Source organism: Bos indicus, chromosome 7 (genome assembly GCF_029378745.1).
Source record: "Bos indicus isolate NIAB-ARS_2022 breed Sahiwal x Tharparkar chromosome 7, NIAB-ARS_B.indTharparkar_mat_pri_1.0, whole genome shotgun sequence".
In the NCBI taxonomy this organism is placed as follows: domain Eukaryota; kingdom Metazoa; phylum Chordata; class Mammalia; order Artiodactyla; family Bovidae; genus Bos; species Bos indicus.
In genome coordinates this window covers 40,192,568-40,211,379 of record NC_091766.1, presented here as the reverse complement: position 1 = coordinate 40,211,379, position 18,812 = coordinate 40,192,568, and the positions used below count along the sequence as shown (strand labels likewise).

At 48.6% G+C, this 18,812-nt stretch overlaps 1 protein-coding gene across 1 annotated transcript; it reads left to right on the top strand.

Annotated features, from left to right (window-relative positions):
- Positions 1-596: 596 nt before the first annotated feature.
- LOC109561936 (H-2 class I histocompatibility antigen, Q10 alpha chain) lies at positions 597-18,693 on the top strand. The gene is made up of 9 exons (XM_019964790.2): positions 597-640; positions 753-1,102; positions 3,329-3,436; positions 9,458-9,718; positions 10,804-11,079; positions 15,098-15,373; positions 15,485-15,583; positions 15,912-15,953; positions 16,192-18,693. Exons 1-9 carry the CDS (start codon positions 597-599, stop codon positions 16,194-16,196), a joined length of 1,461 nt encoding a protein of 486 aa, XP_019820349.2. The 3' UTR covers positions 16,197-18,693.
- The last annotated feature ends 119 nt before the right edge of the window (positions 18,694-18,812 follow it).

Here is an 18,812-nt window from a genome sequence, read left to right as displayed (position 1 = left end):
ACAACAATGTCTGCAGCTATGTCACAATCTTTGTGAATATAATAGTCATATCATAAAGCAGATTCATTAATTTTGTAGGTTTTTTCCTTTACACACAAATTTGTATTTGCTTAAATTTTCTGATGCCCACCTTCCTCTATTCTTTTCACTCCATGTGTTTTTTTGACAATATTAAAACTTAACAAACATTGTATTCTAGACTCAGATCATTAGAGTCTGGTTCCTTTCCTCCTGTTAGCTGGCAGGACACCATTTGTGTGGTGGTCCCCGGACAGGACTGCACATCTGACACTCCTGCTCCCTCCCTCTGATGTGAAAATTGTCCCCCTCACTCACCCCAATCAGGATCACCAGAGCCCTCCCTATGAATTTTCAAATATCAGAGAACGCTGGGCTGAAAACCATTTTTCTGAACATGAGAGTCCCTAGTGAGAATTCAGGGGTTCTGTGAACCCAGATGGGAAAAATAACCTTTATTTTCACTAACTTCTATTTGAAATTTCGCCGTTCTTCCCTGATGGATGGAGGTAAGAAAGCTCAGTGAGGTTAGCAGGAGCGGTGCCTTGGTCCCCAACAGAAACCACAAGAGTTTTAGAATGACGACAGTAGTCGGAGACACCTCTCGACTTGCCAGACGGCTGTAACGTGAGCTTCACCGCCTGGTCTACTTTGGTGAGGTAGTATACACGAAAGGCTGTGAGGCTGTATTTCACAATTAATCGATTGGTTTTCGTTCCTGTTTTTCATCCGAGGCCCAGCAGAGGGAGCCATCGAGGAGCTGGGGGCGGGTCCCAGTGGTGCGATAGTGTCCCAGCCGGAAGTCTGAACCTGAGCCAGGATGTGGTCGCACCCTCCGCGGCCCAGAGGGAGCTGAGCGCTCACCCGCCTGGGACCCGGGAGCGGACGCGGCCGGCGTTAGCACAACTGAAGGCGCCCCCCCCCCCCCCCCCCCCGGGGACCGGCGCCCTCGGGCGGTGCGTGAGGCTGGCGACCATGTGGCTTCGTAGTTCCGGGAGTGCGCAGCACCCGCGGCCGCCGCCACCACCATCACTGCTGCGGCTGCTGCTACTGCTGTCAGGACTGGTGCAGAAGGGAGCCGCAGGTAACGCGGGGCGGCGGCGGCCGCGGGGGAGCTGCTAGGGAAGGATCCTCCAAGAATACAGAGGCCATTCCGGGTTTGGAGGAGAGGAGAGCATGGTCAGTTGGAGAGCTGACTGACCCAAGATAGCCAAAGCCACAGTTTCCTGGGGATCCCTTGGCCAGTCTGGAGGATGCCGCTCGCACTCGGCTCCCAGACCTGGTCCTCCAGGAAGGCCCCGGAGAAAAGCTCCTTGGGGGCAGGAATCTGAGCGCGGCCTTGGAATCTGCACAAGCCTCTGCTTACTTGCTTGACGAGGCACCTGCCCATTGCTATAGGTCTCCCTGGCTCCCTGCCGAGGTTATCGCGTGTGGCCCGGGCAGCTCCTTGTTGAGGTAGCGGGTGAGAGGAGCAGCGAGGATTTAATTGACTTGGCGGGGAATTTCCATCCTTTTCCAGTTTCCATTCTGCACGCAGAACTGCAGGGCTGATCCTCTCCCCGCCCCTCCCATGCCAGATTCCCTACCACCACACCGAGCACCACCCATCCTAACTGCCCAGAGGCCTGAAGATTATTAGCACAGACCGGGAGTGTCCACCGTCACGGCAGTAATAATAACTGATGTCCTTTATTCCAGGCTCTGTACTAAAAGCTTCAAGTACAAGTAGCCATTTCGGCTGTAGAAAATTCAAAATGTACAATTTACAGATTTAAAATAGGGCCCGGAGAGGACGCTAGGGGGCAACACTGGGATCCAGATTCGGAAATTTTTTTCCTTTCTTTTTCTCAGAGTTTTTAACCATATTTGTACTTGGGCCTTGTCTCAGAATGTTTTTTATACATAAATGAAATACATATGATTCCTAAGGATCCAAATTATATTTTTATAAGCTATTAAAATTTTTAGCTATAAGTATAAATTTGTGATATGTAATATATATGCTTCTAAGTTAACACATTAAATCACCAATTAAATAGCTACAGTTCCCAGAATTTGTAAGCATTGAGAGTAAAGCATATTTACAGGTGTCTGAAACCACTGTCATATGATTGGAAAACATCTGGATTCTATCATGGACCACTGCACAGGTTCTGCTAATCCTCCTGAACTTCCATTCAGCATGGAAAATGGGCCAAACTTCAGCTAGAGCTTAGTGAAAATAAAGAGGTTATTTTTTTCCTCCAAGTTGAGGCTCCTGAATGCAATAGGAGGATTCAGGGCTTCCCTGGGGGCTTAGTGGTAAAGAATTCACCTGCCAAGCAAAGGAGACACACATGTAAAGAACAGACTTTTGAACTCAGTGAGAGAAGGCAAGGATGGGGTAATTTGAGAGAATAGCATTGAAACATGTACATTACCATATGTAAAATAGATGACCAGTGCAAATTTGATGCATGAAGCAGGGCACCCAGAGCTGGTGCTCTGGGACAACCCAGAGAGATAGGGTGGGGAGGGAGGTGGGAGGCAGGTTCGATGGGGGGAACACATGTATACCTATGGCCAATTCATGATGATATATGGCAAAAACCAGCACAATATTGTAAAGTGATTATTCTCCAATTAAATTAATTTTTAAAAAAGAATGGTATAATAAATGTCCTTGAACATAAAAAATGTGGGGGAGGATTTCTGTATCTGGGTATTCTGTTTCATATACTAAATATACATCTGTCCTCAGAAAATGAATATGTATTTTTCCAAAGATGTATATGCATGTTCCATTTCTCCTATTAACTATATAATCTGTTATTTAAAAAAAATGAAAGAAATGGCAACCCATTCCAGTGTTCCTTAAACAACAAACATGTTTGTCAAATGAGTAATATTGCAAAGGGAGAGGTCAGGGCTGCCTAGCTGAGCAGCTGGGCAGGGCTGAGCCAGGCAGGAGTGCATGGGTTCTCCTTCTGGCAGCATATGAGCATCTCCTGGGAGGTTTCAACGCCTGCCAGTGTCCAGCCCTCCTGTACCTCCAAACCAACTAAATCCATGTCAATGGCAGGATTGTCAAAGCTGCCGGGTGGTGTTAGGCAGCCAGATGGAGACATCCCAGTCCTGGCTGCTCTCCTGGCTTTGTGCCTGCCTGCTGGGGAAGTTTCCCGTCACTCCTGAGACAAGACCCCCATGTTTGTCTTCCCTTCCAATGTGCCTCTCATTGTCATTCCATACTATCTCTCCCAGCGAACACAAGGATGGGAAGGATGTTTATGCCTTAAGATTCATACTATCCTTTTCCATTTTCCCCTTGTAGAGAGTCCCTGGGGGTTGCCCTTGGTGGCCGATGGCCCAGCTTCCATGGCAAAGGTGGTGATGGCAGAACTGGCAAACCTGAAGTTGGAAAACAAGTCATGGCCTAGAGGTAAGACCTTGCCTGCCTGCTAAAGCAAGGATAGGATGGTGGAGGCCAGGAGCCCCCAGCCTGCAGGAGACCATGTTCACTGTCTAGGAATCTGGAGGACTGTCTTGGGGTCGGGAAACTCTGCCAGGATAGAGGATACAGAGGCCAGGGCCTCTGGACAGTGTCCCAGGAACTGAGACCTGGCCTCCAGAGAGCTGACCCAAGCATCTTTCCTCACCCCACCCGAAACTCCAGCTGTCTCCTTCCCAAGGCCGCCTCTCCCTTCAGAATAGGAAAAGACTGAGACTAAGAAGGTGCTGTGTCCATGCCTGTTGTTTAGTTGCTCAGTCATGTCTGACCCTTTGCAACCCCATGGACTGTAGCCCACCAGGCTCCTCTGTCCATGGGATTTCCCTGGCAAGAGTACTCAAGTAGGTTTCCATGTCTTTCTCCAGGGAATCTTCCTGACCTAGGGGTTTAACCTGAGTCTCCCGTACTGTGGGCATTTTTTTCTTTAACCACTGAGCCACCTGGGAAGCCTGCCCCATGCCTGAACTTTTTCTTATGTTCATTATCTCATTGGATGCTCCAGCACTGTGGAGCAGGTCAGTTCATTGAGCCTACCTACAGATGAGAAAACCAACGCCTGGAGCATTGAAATAACTTCCTCAGAGCCATGCAGCTAGGGACTGGCAGTGCTATATGGATCGTAGGGGAGGTGTTCAGTTCAGTTCAGTTCAGTCACTCAGTCGTGTCCGACTCTTTGCGACCCCATGAACTGCAGCACACCAGGCCTTCCTGTCCATCACCAACTCCCGGAGTTCACTCAAACTCATGTCCATTGAATCGTTGATGCCATCCAGCCATCTCATCCTCTGTCGTCCCCTTCTCCTCCTGCCCCCAATCCCTCCCAGCATCAGAGTCTTTTCCAATGAGTCAACTCTTTGCATGAGGTGGCCAAAGTACTGGAGTTTCAGCCTTAGCATCATTCCTTCCAAAGAACACCCAGGACTGATCTTCAGAATGGACTGGTTGGATCTCCTTGCAGTCCAAGGGATTCTCAAGAGTCTTCTCCAACACCACAGTTCAAAAGCATCCGTTCTTCAGCACTCAGCTTTCTTCACAGTCCAACTCACATCCATACATGACTACTGGAAAAACCATAGCCTTGACTAGATGGACTTTTGTTGGCAAAGTAATGTCTCTGCTTTTGAATATTCTATCTAGGTTGGTCATAGCTTTCCTTCCAGTGAGTAAGCATCTTTTAATTTCATGGCTGCAATCACCATCTGCAGTGATTTTGGAGCCCCAAAAAAATAAAGTCTGACACTTTCCACTATTTCCCCATCTATTTCCCATGAAGTGATGGGACTGGCTGCCATGATCTTAGTTTTCTGAATGTTGACCTTTAAGCCAACTTTTTCACTCTCCTCTTTCACCTTCATCAAGAGGCTTTTTAGTTCTTCTTCACTTTCTGCCATAAGGGTGATGTCATCTACATATCTGATGTTATTGATATTTCTCCGGACAATCTTGATTCCAGGTTGTACTTCTTCCAGCCCAGCGTTTTTCATGATGTACTCTGCATAGAAGTTAAATAAGCAGGGTGACAATATACAGCCTTGACGTACTCCTTTTCCTATTTGGAACCAGTCTGTTGTTCCATATCCAGTTCTAACTGTTGCTTCCTGACCTGCATATAGGTTTCTCAAGAGGCAGGTCAGGTGGTCTTGTATTCCCATCTCTTTCAGAGGTGGGGCAGACACAAAAACATCTCCTGGCCTGGGTGGCAAAGGGACTGGCTCCTTCCTCCCCAACCATGGTCAGAGGAAGAAGGAGGCTAGGCTAATGGGGTACAGGACTGCTCCTTTTTGAAGACCAGCCATGTGGCCAAGAGACTAGGAAGTGGAGAGTTAGGGTGGAAGTGGGGAAAAACTAATGTTCACGCAGGCCCTGAAACAACAATGGGCATGTAGCAACTTCCTTAGGCCATGTCACTGCAGGAGCAGATACCGCTGGATGCCTGCCGTGTAGCCCCCACTTCCTCCTGCCTTGGTCTCACAGTGCCTGGCACTGACCCCAGCCTGGCAGGTGGTATCACTTCCAAAGCCAGGGAGGTGGCCTTCCTCAGCTGTTTTTGCTTCACTGTGGGCTGCAGTCCAAGGCATGATGATTCCACTTGGGTCCAGTTAGCAGGTGGCAATCTAGTCCCAGCTGAGATTGTTCTCCTAGGCAAAAATGGCAATGTGCAGTATGTGAGCCCCCACAGAGAGCAGGCTGGACTCTCAAGACTATCTGGTAGGCAGAGCAGAGACTGGTAGGATTTTCAGGGAGGGAAGGGTGACAGGCCCCTCACTGGGTACATGGGAAGCAGTACCTGAAAGTCAACTGAGGCAGGCCACAGTCATGAACTTGTTCTAAAAAGCAGGTCCCTGACTCCCAGGATGGGTACCAGATGCCAGGATGTAGGCCATGGTAAGTAGTCCAGGGCAGAGCAGATTCCAGGAACCAGACCCCTCATGGCAAGGAGGGCCAGGCCAGATCTGGACAAGCCTGGGAAAGATTCAGGATTCAGCCCCTTCCTTCACCCCACATCTGCTACACTGAATCACAGCACCATTTTATTTTTCCCTGCCTTCTTGCAGCAGCCTCGGGACACCTGACATATGCTTCTGACTTGGGACCTTTGCACTGGCTCTCCCCTCTGCAGACCTGGAATGCTGTCAGATCCTTATATGGCTGGTTCCTTCCTGTCTTTTATAAAGAATTCCCTTTTGGAGGAGGCCTTTCCATTCTAGAACTGTATTTCTTGGCACATAGTGCCTTCCTGCATCTTTCTCTGTTGGAATCTGCCTCTCCCTCCCTTTTCTAAGGACACATTTAGGGCTTGCCTAGACAATCTGGGATAATCTCTCCATCTCAAGATCCTTAATTTAATCTGCAAAACTCCTGTTACCATATAAACTAACATTCAACAGTTGCAGGGATATCTCGGGGGGCATTTTTCAGCCTACCCCACTATGCTTTCTGAGCTGTGGAGAGGGAGGCAGGACCAGAGGCCCAGCTTATACGGCTTCTTCACTACCCAGGAGTCCCAGCAGCTACACAAAGACACAGGATCTTTTCTGTCCCTCACTTCCAGGGCAGGTAGAGCTGCTGCAGATCAGAGCCAAGGAGTGGGTGGATCACCTTGACATGAAGAAATCATAGCCTCTGTTCTCCCCCAAAGAACTTTGTGCCCATTCACAGCTGCCAGCACAGGAGTACCCCCACACTGCCCTTTGAGTAACTCAAAGATGTGCATGGAAACAGCACCAGGAGAGATAATTCAGTCATTTCCCAGGAGGCCCACATCAGTTCAGGCCTGATGTTAACCTTCATTCAAACACTCCTGACATTGACCACTCTTGCCTCCCATGAGGAGGTTCTCCAGGCATGAGAAGACAGCATGCCTTTTCTCAGTTTAGAAGAAGACAGCAGTCCCTGGGGAGAGAATCTGGGCTGCCCTCATTCTAGTACATGCCTTTGAGTACTACACTTGGTCTCCCCTGGGCCTTGATTCCCTTATCTGTAAAATGGGACCAATCACACTGACCTCTTAGGTTTATTGTAAGGATGAACTAAAATAGTGAATGAGGAGGAGTTAAACCAGTGCAGGCACAGCAGTCACCAAAAATAGCAACTCTGATTATCCTCATACCATTCATGTTCTTGTTTTTTGTCCAATTTAGCAACTTCCAGCTGTGTGCTGCTGCTGCTGCTGCTAAGTTGCTTCAGTCGTGTCCGACTCTGTGCGACCCCATAGACGGCAGCCCACTAGGCTCCCCCGTCCCTGGGATTCTCCAGGCAAGAACACTGGAGTGGGTTGCCATTTCCTTCTCCAATGCATGAAAGTGAAAAGTGAAAGTGAAGTCGCTTAGTCGTGTCCGACCCTCAGCGACCCCATGGACTGCAGCCCACCAGGCTCCTCCATCCATGGGATTTTCCAGGCAAGAGTACTGGAATGGGGTGCCATTGCCAGCTGTGTGCTAGGTCCTGGATAAATAGAGGGCAGATGGACTTCCCACCCTCATGAAATCCATAGTTTCACAGGAAGCACAGGACACTCTTGAGATCCCTCTGTGAGACATCAGGCTGAAATCGAGAGGACTTCCTGGAGGAAGGGATGCTTGACTGCAACCTGAGGGATGTGGAGAGTGGCTGAGAGAAAGCAGAAAGGGGAATGCCTAGGGCAGAAGAAACAGCAGGTACAGAGGACCTGGCCAGAGTTTGGTATAGCCTGAAGTAACAAGGAGGCAATAAAAAGAGAGCTGTGAGTGTAGAGATGTGTTTGACTCTTTTCACATGTGAATGTTCAACCAACGAGCACCCACTGTATGCCAGAAGCTGTTCTAGGTGCTGGGGAAACAGAACAATCCATACAGGAATCCCTGCCCTTGGAGAGCTGACACTGCAGAGGAAAGAGTCCATTAACAAGACAAACAAATGCATACTCTCTAGTCAGTGCAAATGCATACTCTCTCCAGTGCTCTGGAGAAAAATAACACAGAGACAGGCGTGTTAGGGGATAAAAACCTCTGAGCAAGTTTTTTAAAAATACGAAAGTAAGCCAGGGATATCTCTGAGAAATGTGACCTGAGTTTAAGATACAGCATTTATTTGAATAGCTTGAGTCAGGACTGGCTGCTAAGTAGATTTCATCTCCAGCACCAAGTTAAATCAGTGAGTTTGGAGTTATGGTAGAGAGGCAGCATTTGGACTCAAAGAGATAAGAGATCAACTAGTTTTGGGCCTCCCTGGTGGCTCAGATGGTAAAGAATCTGCCTACAATGCAGGAAACCTGGGTTTGATCCCTGGGTCAGGAAGATCCCCTGGAGAAGGAAATGGCAACCCACTCCAGGGTTCTTGCCTGGAGAATCCCATGGACAGAGGAGCCCAGTGGGATACAGTCCCTAGGATCACAAAGAGTCAGACATGATTCAGCAACTAACACACAGTAATGTCTGCTGTGGGAACAGAAGGGAGTGGGGAATGGAGTCAAGGTGCCACCAGCTTGGCAGTAATGGTTCAAGCTAAGAATGATGTCCAACCTTTCTCAAGCATATCTGGGCAATGAATTAAGCTTAATTAACCACATAAATTTGGAGAAGGCAATGGCAACCCACTCCAGTACTACTGCCTGGAAAATCCCATGGACGGAGGAGCCTGGTGGGCTGCAGTCCATGAGGTCGCTAAGAATTGGACACGACTGAGCGACTTCCCTTTTACTTTTCACTTTCATGCATTGGAGAAGGAAATGGCAACCCACTCCAGTGTTCTTGCCTGGAGAATCCCAGGGGCGGGGGAGCCTGGTGGGCTGACATCTATGGGGTCGCACAGAGTCAGACACGACTGAAGCGACATAGCAGCAGCAGCAGCAACCACATAAATTAAGCTCCCAAGCAACCAACTTTTTAAAAATATCCCACCCTTTTTGTGAGAAATTGGAAACCAGACAATCACACTCACTAGAGATGAATACGAAGTATGAGTAAGTAGGCCCTGCATGAGGAGCTGAGAAACTTTCTGAGAATAAAGTCCATAAGCCTTAATGCATGACCTTTGGCCTCAATGTTCAACTGGTTCTCTCTATATTAATCTCTTTGGATGCCCTTATGTTTTTTTTTTCACTGAAATTGCTAGTGCTTACTCTTGCTAATGGACTTCCCAGGTGGCGCTAGTGGTAAAGAACCCACCTGCCAATGCAGGAAACATAGGGACTCATGTTTGATCCCTGGGTTGGGAAGAGCCCCTGGAGGAGCAGCAACCTACTCCAGTTTTTTTGCCTGGAGAATCCCACGGACAGAGGAGCCTGGTGGACTACAGTCCATGGGGTTGCAAAGAGTTGGACATGACTGAAGCAACTTAGCACTCGCACACACATTCTTGCTCATAATAAATTCTCTTGGATAAGTTTCTACTACCAACCTCACCCAGCACACTGAGGCCTGGTGCAGATCCTGGTCGTCTATGTGAACCCAAGACCAGTTTGTGTTTCCACAGGGATGCACTCCCTCCGCTACCACTACCTGGACCTGTCAGAGCCGGACCCGAGCCTCCCTAAGTTTCAGGCTGTAGGCTACGTGGATGATCAGCCTTTTATCCGGTATGACAGTCGTGTGGACAAAGCTGAGCCCCAGGCTCCATGGATTATGCCCATGAATGCCAAGTACTGGGAGAAGGAGACCAAGAAGCAGAAGAAATGGGCAGAGCTTCATCAGGTGGAGACATGGCAAATGATGGGCTACCACAACCACAGCAGCGGTACGTTGGGTGGACGCCCCATTCTCCTTCCTTCACCCTCTGCACACTCACTCTCCGGGCAGCTAGGTTTGTCAGAGGGTGTGGGGCAAGCCTCTGATACTTGGCTCTTTTCAGTCTCCTTCCCCCACAGTCAAGCAGGGGCCTCAGGGCCTCAAAATCCATTGTGGCTTCAGCAGCCAGCACACAGGCCAGTGCAGCAAGCATCACAGGAGCTGGGGGCCCATGATGTCTCCCCCTCAGCCCTTGCCTACCCCTTAGCTAACCTGGGCTCTGAAACTCAGCTGATGGGGAGAGGATTTTCCTGCCTCATCCTCACTCATGCAGTACCCCCAGGCCCTCTGGCACCACCTCAGCTTCCCCCTCTCAGCAACAGTGCGCTTGGGCCCACCACCAGGGCCGCTGCTTATTCTGAATGAAGTGCTTATGGAGCACAGCTTGTTCACACAACACCATCCCTCTCTGGGCCTGGATACCCAAATGCCCAGACTAAAAGCCTCAGGTCCCCAGAGGCCTCAGAATCAGTAGATACAAAGGATATAAAAGATTGAGACTGAGAAGGGCTGTGCATCAGCCAAGGGCCCCCAGAATAAGCATGGCATGACTTAGTCTTACCATTGAGAACATTTTACACCCACAGGTGGGCTTCCCTGATGGCTCAGCTGGTAAAGAATATGCCTGCAATGTGGGTGACCTGGGATTAATCCCTGGGTTGAGGAGATTCCCTAGAGAAGCGAAAGGCTACCCACTCCAGTATCTGGCCTGGAGAATTCCATGGACTGTATGGTTCATGGGGTCACAAAGAGTCGGACACAACTGAGCAACTTTCACTTTCACTTTCAAGTAGTGTGGGATATGAAATAAGGATGTGTCTAATTATGAACTGGGGTGTTTGTCCCACATGAGAGGCCTAGCAGGTTTCTCAACCCAGGCTGCTTATGAAAATTACTTGGGGGATTTTTATCTAAATGATGATGCCCTGTCCCTCTACTTTTTTGATGTCCTTGTGGGTGGTGGGCTTCTCCCTGGCTATCAGGGACTTGACCCCCAGTCCCCACTAGTGACAGCTTTCTTACCTGTACTCACAGGCATGCACAGCACTCACCGCATGTTTGGCTGTGAGATCCAGGAAGATGGCCACTCCAACAGCTTCTGGCAGTTTGGCTATGATGGGCAAGACCACGTGTCACTGGACATGGAAACTCTGAGTTGGGTGTCAGCTAACCCCGTGGCTCTGTTGACCAAGCGTAGAATGGAGACAGAGCACTGCTATGCTGAGTACAACAAAGCCTACCTGGAAGGCCCCTGCCTCGCCTCCCTGCGCAGATACCTGGAGCTGGGAGGCCAGAGATTCACCCGGAGAGGTAAGGTTCAGCCTGTGGCAATGTAGATTGGCCCCATGCTCCCATTCTCAAGAGCCATCCCATTTGACAGACAAGTCTCTGGGGAATGAGAGGTGGGCTGCGTCCCCAGGCTGTGTCCCCCTGGCCCAGGCAAGCCCTCTGGGATCCAGAAAGATGGCCAGCTAGCCAACTGTTTTTTGCTGCAGACTAAGAACAAAGCCCAGACCTCAGGTCTTCGCTCCAAATAAGATAGAGTGCAGAGTTCTGGAGTCTCCCCTGTTCCAAAGTGGTCTTGGGAATAAAGTCTCTTAATCTGGGTCTCATTTTCTTCATCTGCAGAGAAAGTGGGTTAAACTAGGTCCTCCTAAAATCCTTTGGGGATTTACCAGCCTGTAACTCTGCTCCTTGGGAAACAGATCTCAGGTTCCAGGAGAACAGCAGCCCTCACCTCTCCCTAGACCACTGGGGACTGACAGGAAAGCTTAAGCTTTTTTCCCCTTTCTGCCCTCACACCCCTCATGCTCAATGTGCTCCCCAGACTCCAGGTGCATCATAAACTTCTCCTGACCCCAGCCAACAAGGCTAGAGACACAAAGGCTGGGGTGGACACTAGGGAAAGTGGGTTCTTGGGGGTGCCTAGGGTGAAAGCCTTTCTGGCTGAGGTTGCCAGGGGTGGAGCTGATCACAACACCCAGGACACCATGGATGTCTGGCAATTGAATGGCGGGACGTGAATCAGCTGAGGTAGTAGGATATTCCTCAAAGGGAGGACAGGACAGATAACATCAGGAGTAGAAGATGTGATTGTGAGAGCAGGGCATGGTGGACAGAGCTCAGGCATTGGAGCCTAGCCTCCAGATAGCACATCCCAGCTCCAAGATTAACTGGCTGTGTGACCTCCTGCCAGTTACTCTCCTTCTCTGCACTTGAGTTTCCTCATCAGTATAATGAGGATAGTAATAATAGCCGCTGCCTCTCCAAAGCACCATATTGGTGTGCATTAGAGTACTGTGGAACTCTCATTTAGGTGTGCATTAGAGTACTGTGGAACTCTCATTTAGCACCAGGTTTGTCCTATGTCCTTCACCTGGGAGATTAGTGAGATTCTTCACAGAAGCAGAACCAACAGGCTACATGGAGAGAGAGAAAGAGTTGTGTTCTAAGGAACTGGCTCATGTGACTATGGCGGCTAAGTTTCAACATCTGCGGTTGGCAAGCTGGAGACCCAGGAGAGCCAATGTTGCAGTTCCAGTCTGAGACTAAAGGCCTGAGAACTGGGAGAACTAGTGGTATGGTTCCTTCAAATGCTAGAAAGTTTGAGACCCAAGAAGAGTCAGTGTTTCAGTTTGAGTCTGAAGGCAGGAAAAGACCAATGTTCCAGCTCAGCAGTCACGCTAGTGGAGCTCCCTGTTACTCAACCTCTTTGTTCTGTTCAGATTTTCAGTTGAGTGGATGGACCCACTCACACTGCAGAAGGCAGTCTGCTTCACTGAGTCCAATGATTCAAATGTTAATCTCAGGCAGAATACTCTTCAACATAAATTGCAGCAAGATCCTTTTTGACCTGTCTCCTAGAGTAATGACCCACCTCCTAGACAAAAATAAACACATGGGACTTCATTAAACTTAAAAGCTTTTACATGGTAGAGAAAACATAAACAAGAGGAAAAGACAACCCTCAGAATGGAAGAAAATATTTGTGAACAAAGCAACAGACAAAGGATTGATTTCCAAAATATACAAATAGAACATGCAGCTCAAATATTAAAAAAAAAAAAAAAAATCAAAAAATGAGTAGACCTAAGTAGACATTTCTTCATAGAAGACATACAGATGACCAACAAATACATAAAAAGATGTTCAATGTCACTCATTATTCAGTTGAGTTCAGTCGCTCAGTTGTGTCCGACTCTTTGCGACCCCATGAACCGCAGCACGCCAGGCCTCCCTGTCCATCGCCAACTCCTGGAGTCCACCCAAACCCGTGTCCATTGAATGGTGATGCCATCCAACCATCTCATCCTCTTTTGTCCCCTTCTCCTCCTGCCCTCAATCTTTCCCAGCATCAGGGTCTTTTCAAATGAGTCAGCTCTTCGCATCAGGTGGCCAAAGTATTGGAGTTTCAGCTTCAACATCAGTCCTTCCAATGAACACCCAGCACTTATCTTTAGGATGGACTGGTTGGATCTCCTTGCAGTCCAAGGGACTCAAGAGTCTTCTCCAACACCAGAGTTCAAAAGCATCAATTCTTCAGCACTCAGCTTTCTTTATAGTCCAACTTTCACATCCATACATGACTATTGGAAAAACCATAGCCTTGACTAGATGGACCTTTGTTGGCAAAGTAATGTCTCTGCTTTTGAATATGCTATCTAGGTTGGTCATAACTTTCCTTCCAAGGAGTAAGCATCTTTTAATTTCATGGCTGCAGTCACCATCTGCAGTGATTTTGGAGCCCCCCAAAATAAAGTCTCTCACTGTTTCCCTATCTATTTACCATGAAGTAATGGGACTGGCTGCCATGATCTTCGTTTTCTGAATGTTGAGCTTTAAGCCAACTTTTTCACTCTCCACTTTCACTTTCATCAAGAGGCTCTTTAGTTCTTCACTTTCTGCCATAGGGTGATGTCATCTGCATACCTGAGGTTATTGATACCCCGGCAACCTTGATTCCAGCTTGTGCTTCTTCCAGCCCAGCGTTTCTCATGATGTACTCTGCATATAAGTTAAATAAGCAGGGTGACAATATACAGCTTTGACATACTTCTTTTCCTATTTGGAACCAATCTGTTGTTCAATGTCCAATTCTAACTGTTGCTTCCTGACCTCCATACGGATTTCTCAGGAGGCAGGTCAGGTGGTCTGGTATTCCCATCTCTTGAAGAATTTTCCACAGTTTGTTGTGATCCACACAGTCAAAGGCTTTGGTATAGTCAATAAAGCAGAAGTAGATGTTTTTTTGAAACTCTTTTCTACTGGGCCATGCTCAGTAAATCTTTAATCCAATTTTCTATTGATGGGCAGAACTGTGTTTCATGGCAAATAGATGGGGAAACAATGGAAACAGTGAGAGACTTTATTTTGGGGGGTTCCAAAATCACTGCAGATGGTGACTGCAGCCATGAAATTAAAAGACACTTGCTCCTTGGAAGAAAAGCTATGACCAACCTAGACAGCATATGAAAAAGCAGAGATATTACTTTGCCAACAAAGGTCCATCTAGTCAAAGCTATGGTTTTTCCAATAGTCATGTATGGATGTGAAAGTTGGACTATAAAGAAAGCTGAGCACTGAAGAACTGATGCTTTTGAACTGTTGTGTTGGAGAATACTCTTGAGAGTCCTTTGGACTGTGAGGAGATCAAACCAGTCAATCCTAAAGGAAACCAACCCCAAATATTCAATGGAAAGACTGATGCTGAAGCTGAAACTCCAATACTTTGGTCACCTGATGGGAAGAACTGACTCATTTGAAAAGACCCTGATGCTGGGAAGGACTGAAGGAAGGAAGAGAAGGGGATGACAGAGGATGAGATGGTTGGATGGCATCATCGACTCGGTGGACATGAGTTTGAGCAAACTCCAGGAGTTGGTGATAGGACAGGGAAGCCTGGAGTGCTGCAATCCATGGGGTCACAAAGAGTTGGACACGACTGAGTGACTGAACTGAACTGATTAGATACCTACTGTATGCAGGAAGTCACAGAGGAAGTAAATAAAGTCACTGAGAAAACCCTAGGATCTCTGTAGAAAGAAGGGGGTGTATCTAGGACCCAACAGCCCCACAGAGGTAGGTCCTTGGAGGTTGGGGACAGGAAGTCAGTCCCCTTCATGGCAATTAACAGGTTAATGCTTCTTTGTAACAGCTGGAAATCAGTCATCCCTGCCTGCAACAGTGATTGGGTACCTCCCCTAGAGAGAGACCTTGTCCCCATTTCCTTGTCCTCCACCCTGGAAGATGCTGGAGGAGCCCAGAATTAAGCATAAGGGATAGGCAGAGAACAGCCACTCAGCAGTCTTCCTCCCTCCTCTCCTTGCAGAACCACCCACAGTACGGGTGACAAAGCACTCAGCCCAGGACGGGGGTACCACCCTGAGGTGCTGGGCCCTGGGCTTCTATCCACAAGACATCACACTGAGCTGGTGGCTGGGTGAGAAGAAGTTGAATTCAAAGCTTGAGTATGTGGAGGCACGCCCCAGTGGAGATGGCACCTATCAGACGTGGATGGCCGTGTGGGTGCCGGCTGGAGATGAGACCCAATACACATGCCACGTGCAGCACTGCAGCCTGAATCACACACTCACTGTGTCCTGGGGTGAGAAGCTGGGCTTGGCCGGGAGGGGCTGAGGAGCGGAAGGGGAGGGTCCTAGGGGACCAGAGACAGGCCCATGATCTGGGAGTGCTCACTTTTCTCTGTCTTTCTTAGAAATGCCCTCTCATCCAGGACTTACGGCCATGGTTATCTCTCTCATCCTGATCTTGCTGGTGTTTGGTGGTGGTGTGAGTTTGACCAAGTGCCTTCAAGGTAGGTGGGTAAGGAACAAAGGAGTGGGAAGCCCTCTGGCTGGTACAGCCTTTTAGGGAACAATACAATGTATCCTTCCCTGCGACAGCAAGAACTGTTTTCTCTTGGGAGCAGCAACTACTGCTGAGGTCCTGCCCCCTGTCCCCCACCTGTAGAAAAGCCCACATGTCGCCACCCTACCCCAGTTGCACACCACCAGGAGGACCTTGTGGATCCCACAGTCAGGGGAGACCTGGGACTGACTTGGGAAAAGGCCCAGCTGGGGAGAGGAAGAGGGATGGTGGGGACCCAACACTCACTGGGTCTCCTGTGTTCTTTTTCTCCACAGCCAGGAATAAGGAACCTTACGAGCAACCCCCAGGTGACTGTGGTATGGACCAGCTGGGGAGAGGAAACCCCAAATGTTCCCAACACGGCGGAGATGCCTTAGAACTCAGGATGGGGGTGGGGCATGGGGTGTATGCTTTCCCAGGCCTCAGCCCCCTGCCCCATGCCACCATCTTGCCCCTAGGCAGAGGGGGTAGGGAGCACTCCAGAGAGCCACCATCTGGGTTTGGAAGAGGGCTGGGGAGCCTGTTGGGATCACCTCCCTTCCTTTCTTCCTGCAGGTTAAGAGGACCCCCATAATTCTCAAAGCCCAGCAAGATCAGGAGCTGCTCAACTCATCTCCTGACAGAAGTCACTGTCACAGATCAAGGAAGTGTTTTGTGGGGTGTTAGGGGGCCTGAAGGCCTCCTGCCGTCTAATTATTTCTGTCTTGGGGGGTGGGAAGGGGGGGCAGTAGTAATCCCTCAGGTCCTCTTACACTTGACAGTTTGCAGAGTGATTTCATGTTAATTGTAAATACCACTTGAGCTTCTCAGGCACTCTATGAGTTTGGCAATGTTACTCTTATTCCCACTTGCCCAACATGAAAACCAAGGGTCTGGGCAGTCAGGGAAAAACCTGAAAAATATCCAAGAGTTATAGCGGCAGCATCATGTGTGAAGCTGCTAGCATCAGAAAGAAATGGCTGAATGCCTGCCTCTTTCATAGGTGTGTTCTGTATATATGTATGATCTCCTTTTGTATAGATTAGAGTGTTGGGTGTGTGAGGGTATAGGGGAGGCAGTAAGGGTAGGTGTGTGAAACTGAGGAGGTGTGTTAAGGTGAGGATGTGTGGGTGTGTATGTTTGAGGGTGAGAGGATATATGGGGTGCATGTGAGGGTGAGTGGTATGTGTGGTGTGTGGTATTCTTTTGTATTTGAGGGGAAGCTCAGAAGACAGGTACCTGGAGACCTGTTAGTTAGTCCCAGGCAACTGAAGGTTGGGAAACAATTCAGTTTCCCTATGTCCTATCCTTTTGAATGGTTGAATTTTTACAATAGGCACAGGTTACTGTTACAGTAAGGAAAGACCCCTTTTCTCTATGTCATGTGAAAATGCCTATGAAGGATATGTCTGGAGAAGGCCCAGCCTCACCTTTGCATATTCAGTGGAGCAGAAACCCCTTGTCCCCTCAATGAACAAGAATCCAATCTTAGGGCCATTTGATGTGCCAGCAGCTGGGACTCCAGAGCCGAGGCAGAGAGATAGCGTGCTCCATTGTCATAAAAGACACAAGGTCAGACCCCTTCCAGAGCACCCTCTGCCTCCCCTTCAGCTGACTCCAAAGTGTGACAGAGCCTCCTGTGGGGAGTTTGAAACCTCTGTGTCTATAGCCCTGGGAGGCCCAAAGGCCAAGGATGTGAATGATTGTAATACTAGAAAAAGACTCAACCTGCCCTGGTGGCCTGTGAGACCTAAGCAGTGAGCTTGTAATGACTGACTTGTACTGAAGACATGTCTTATATGTCTGTCTTTCTCACTGATGTTGTCATGCCCCATATATGCTGTGCAAACCACTTACTAAGCAGAGTTCTAAGCACTTTATTACATGTTAGTTGCTCAGTCGTGTCCAGCTCTGTGAGACCCCATGGACTGTAGCTTACCAGGCTCTTCTGTCCACGGACTTCTCCAGGCAAGAATACTGGAGTGGATAGCCATTCCTTTCTCCAGGGGATCTTCCTGACCCAGGGATCGAACCTGGGTCTTCTGCATTGCAGGCAGATTCTTAACCATCTGAGCCACCAGGGAAGCCCTTTATTTTATACTTTATTGTATACTAAGCTGTTTAATCTTCCAAGCATGACTGTGAGGGGGAATTAATACTCCTGTGGTACAGATGAGGAAACTGAGGCCCAGGGTCCCACAGCTGACTCATGCCAGAGCTAGGATGTGAGGACTGCTGCAGCCTGGCCACCTCACCACTGCACCAAAGCCTCAACAATAACTGAGCTGTTCTGTAAATGGGCAAGTAAGTACAGGTCTATAATCCTTTATTTGCAATTCTGAAATCTACAAAAACCTCTGGAAGCTAGAAGTGTCTTCCCAAATTTGTCATCAAAACATGACCTGGGAGAGGGGCAGGAAGGGAAAAAAAAAATCCTAAAGGGAAGTGAGGTTCAGTGCTTCCACTGCCGGGGGCACAGTTTTGATCCCTAATCAGGGAACTAAGATCCCACATGCCCCATTATGGAGCAAAAAAGAAAGAGTCAAGTGGGGTTATTCATATTCTTCATTTACTTCCTCTAATGTGCCTTTTCACATTTTTTTCACGGAAATATTGATTTGGGGGATTATTAGATGTCACCCCAGACATCTCTGGTTGCTGCTGCTAAGTCGCTTCAGTCATGTCTGACTCTGTGCGATCCCGTAGACGGCAACCCACCAGGCTCCCCCATCCCTGGGATTCTCCAGGCAAGAATACTGGAGTGGGTTGCCATTTCCTCCTCCTATGCATGAAAGTGGAAAGTGAAAGTGAAGTCGCTCAGTCGTGTCCGACTCTTAGCGACCCCATGGACTGCAGCTCACCAGGCTCCTCCGTCCATGGGATTTTCCAGGCAGAGTACTGGAGTGGGGTGCCATTGCCTTCTCCATTATATAATATTCAGCATTCACATCTTGGTATCTTTCTAAAGCCTAAAGAATTCTAAATTCTAAACTATATCCGACTCTAAGGGTTTTGGGTAAGGGATTGTGGACCTGTATTAATAAGGTTTTGTGGTAATAAACATGTTTTATTTTTTCAGTTCTCTGGCTGTATGGTGAGATGAGTTATAACAAAGGTCAGGTCTGGTCCCCAGCAATGGGAGGCACAAGTGCCCAGGTGGACCCTCAATGCTCCCTCAGCCCTGGGTACACTTAGGG

Coding starts and splice junctions, on each gene's coding strand:
- LOC109561936 (XM_019964790.2), top strand. CDS start 597: ATGACGACAGTAGTCGGAGACACCTCTCGACTTGCCAGACGGCT. Junction 641..752: donor TCTCGACTTGCCAGACGGCT/GTAACGTGAGCT, acceptor TTTTCATCCGAG/GCCCAGCAGAGGGAGCCATC. Junction 9,719..10,803: donor CTACCACAACCACAGCAGCG/GTACGTTGGGTG, acceptor CTGTACTCACAG/GCATGCACAGCACTCACCGC.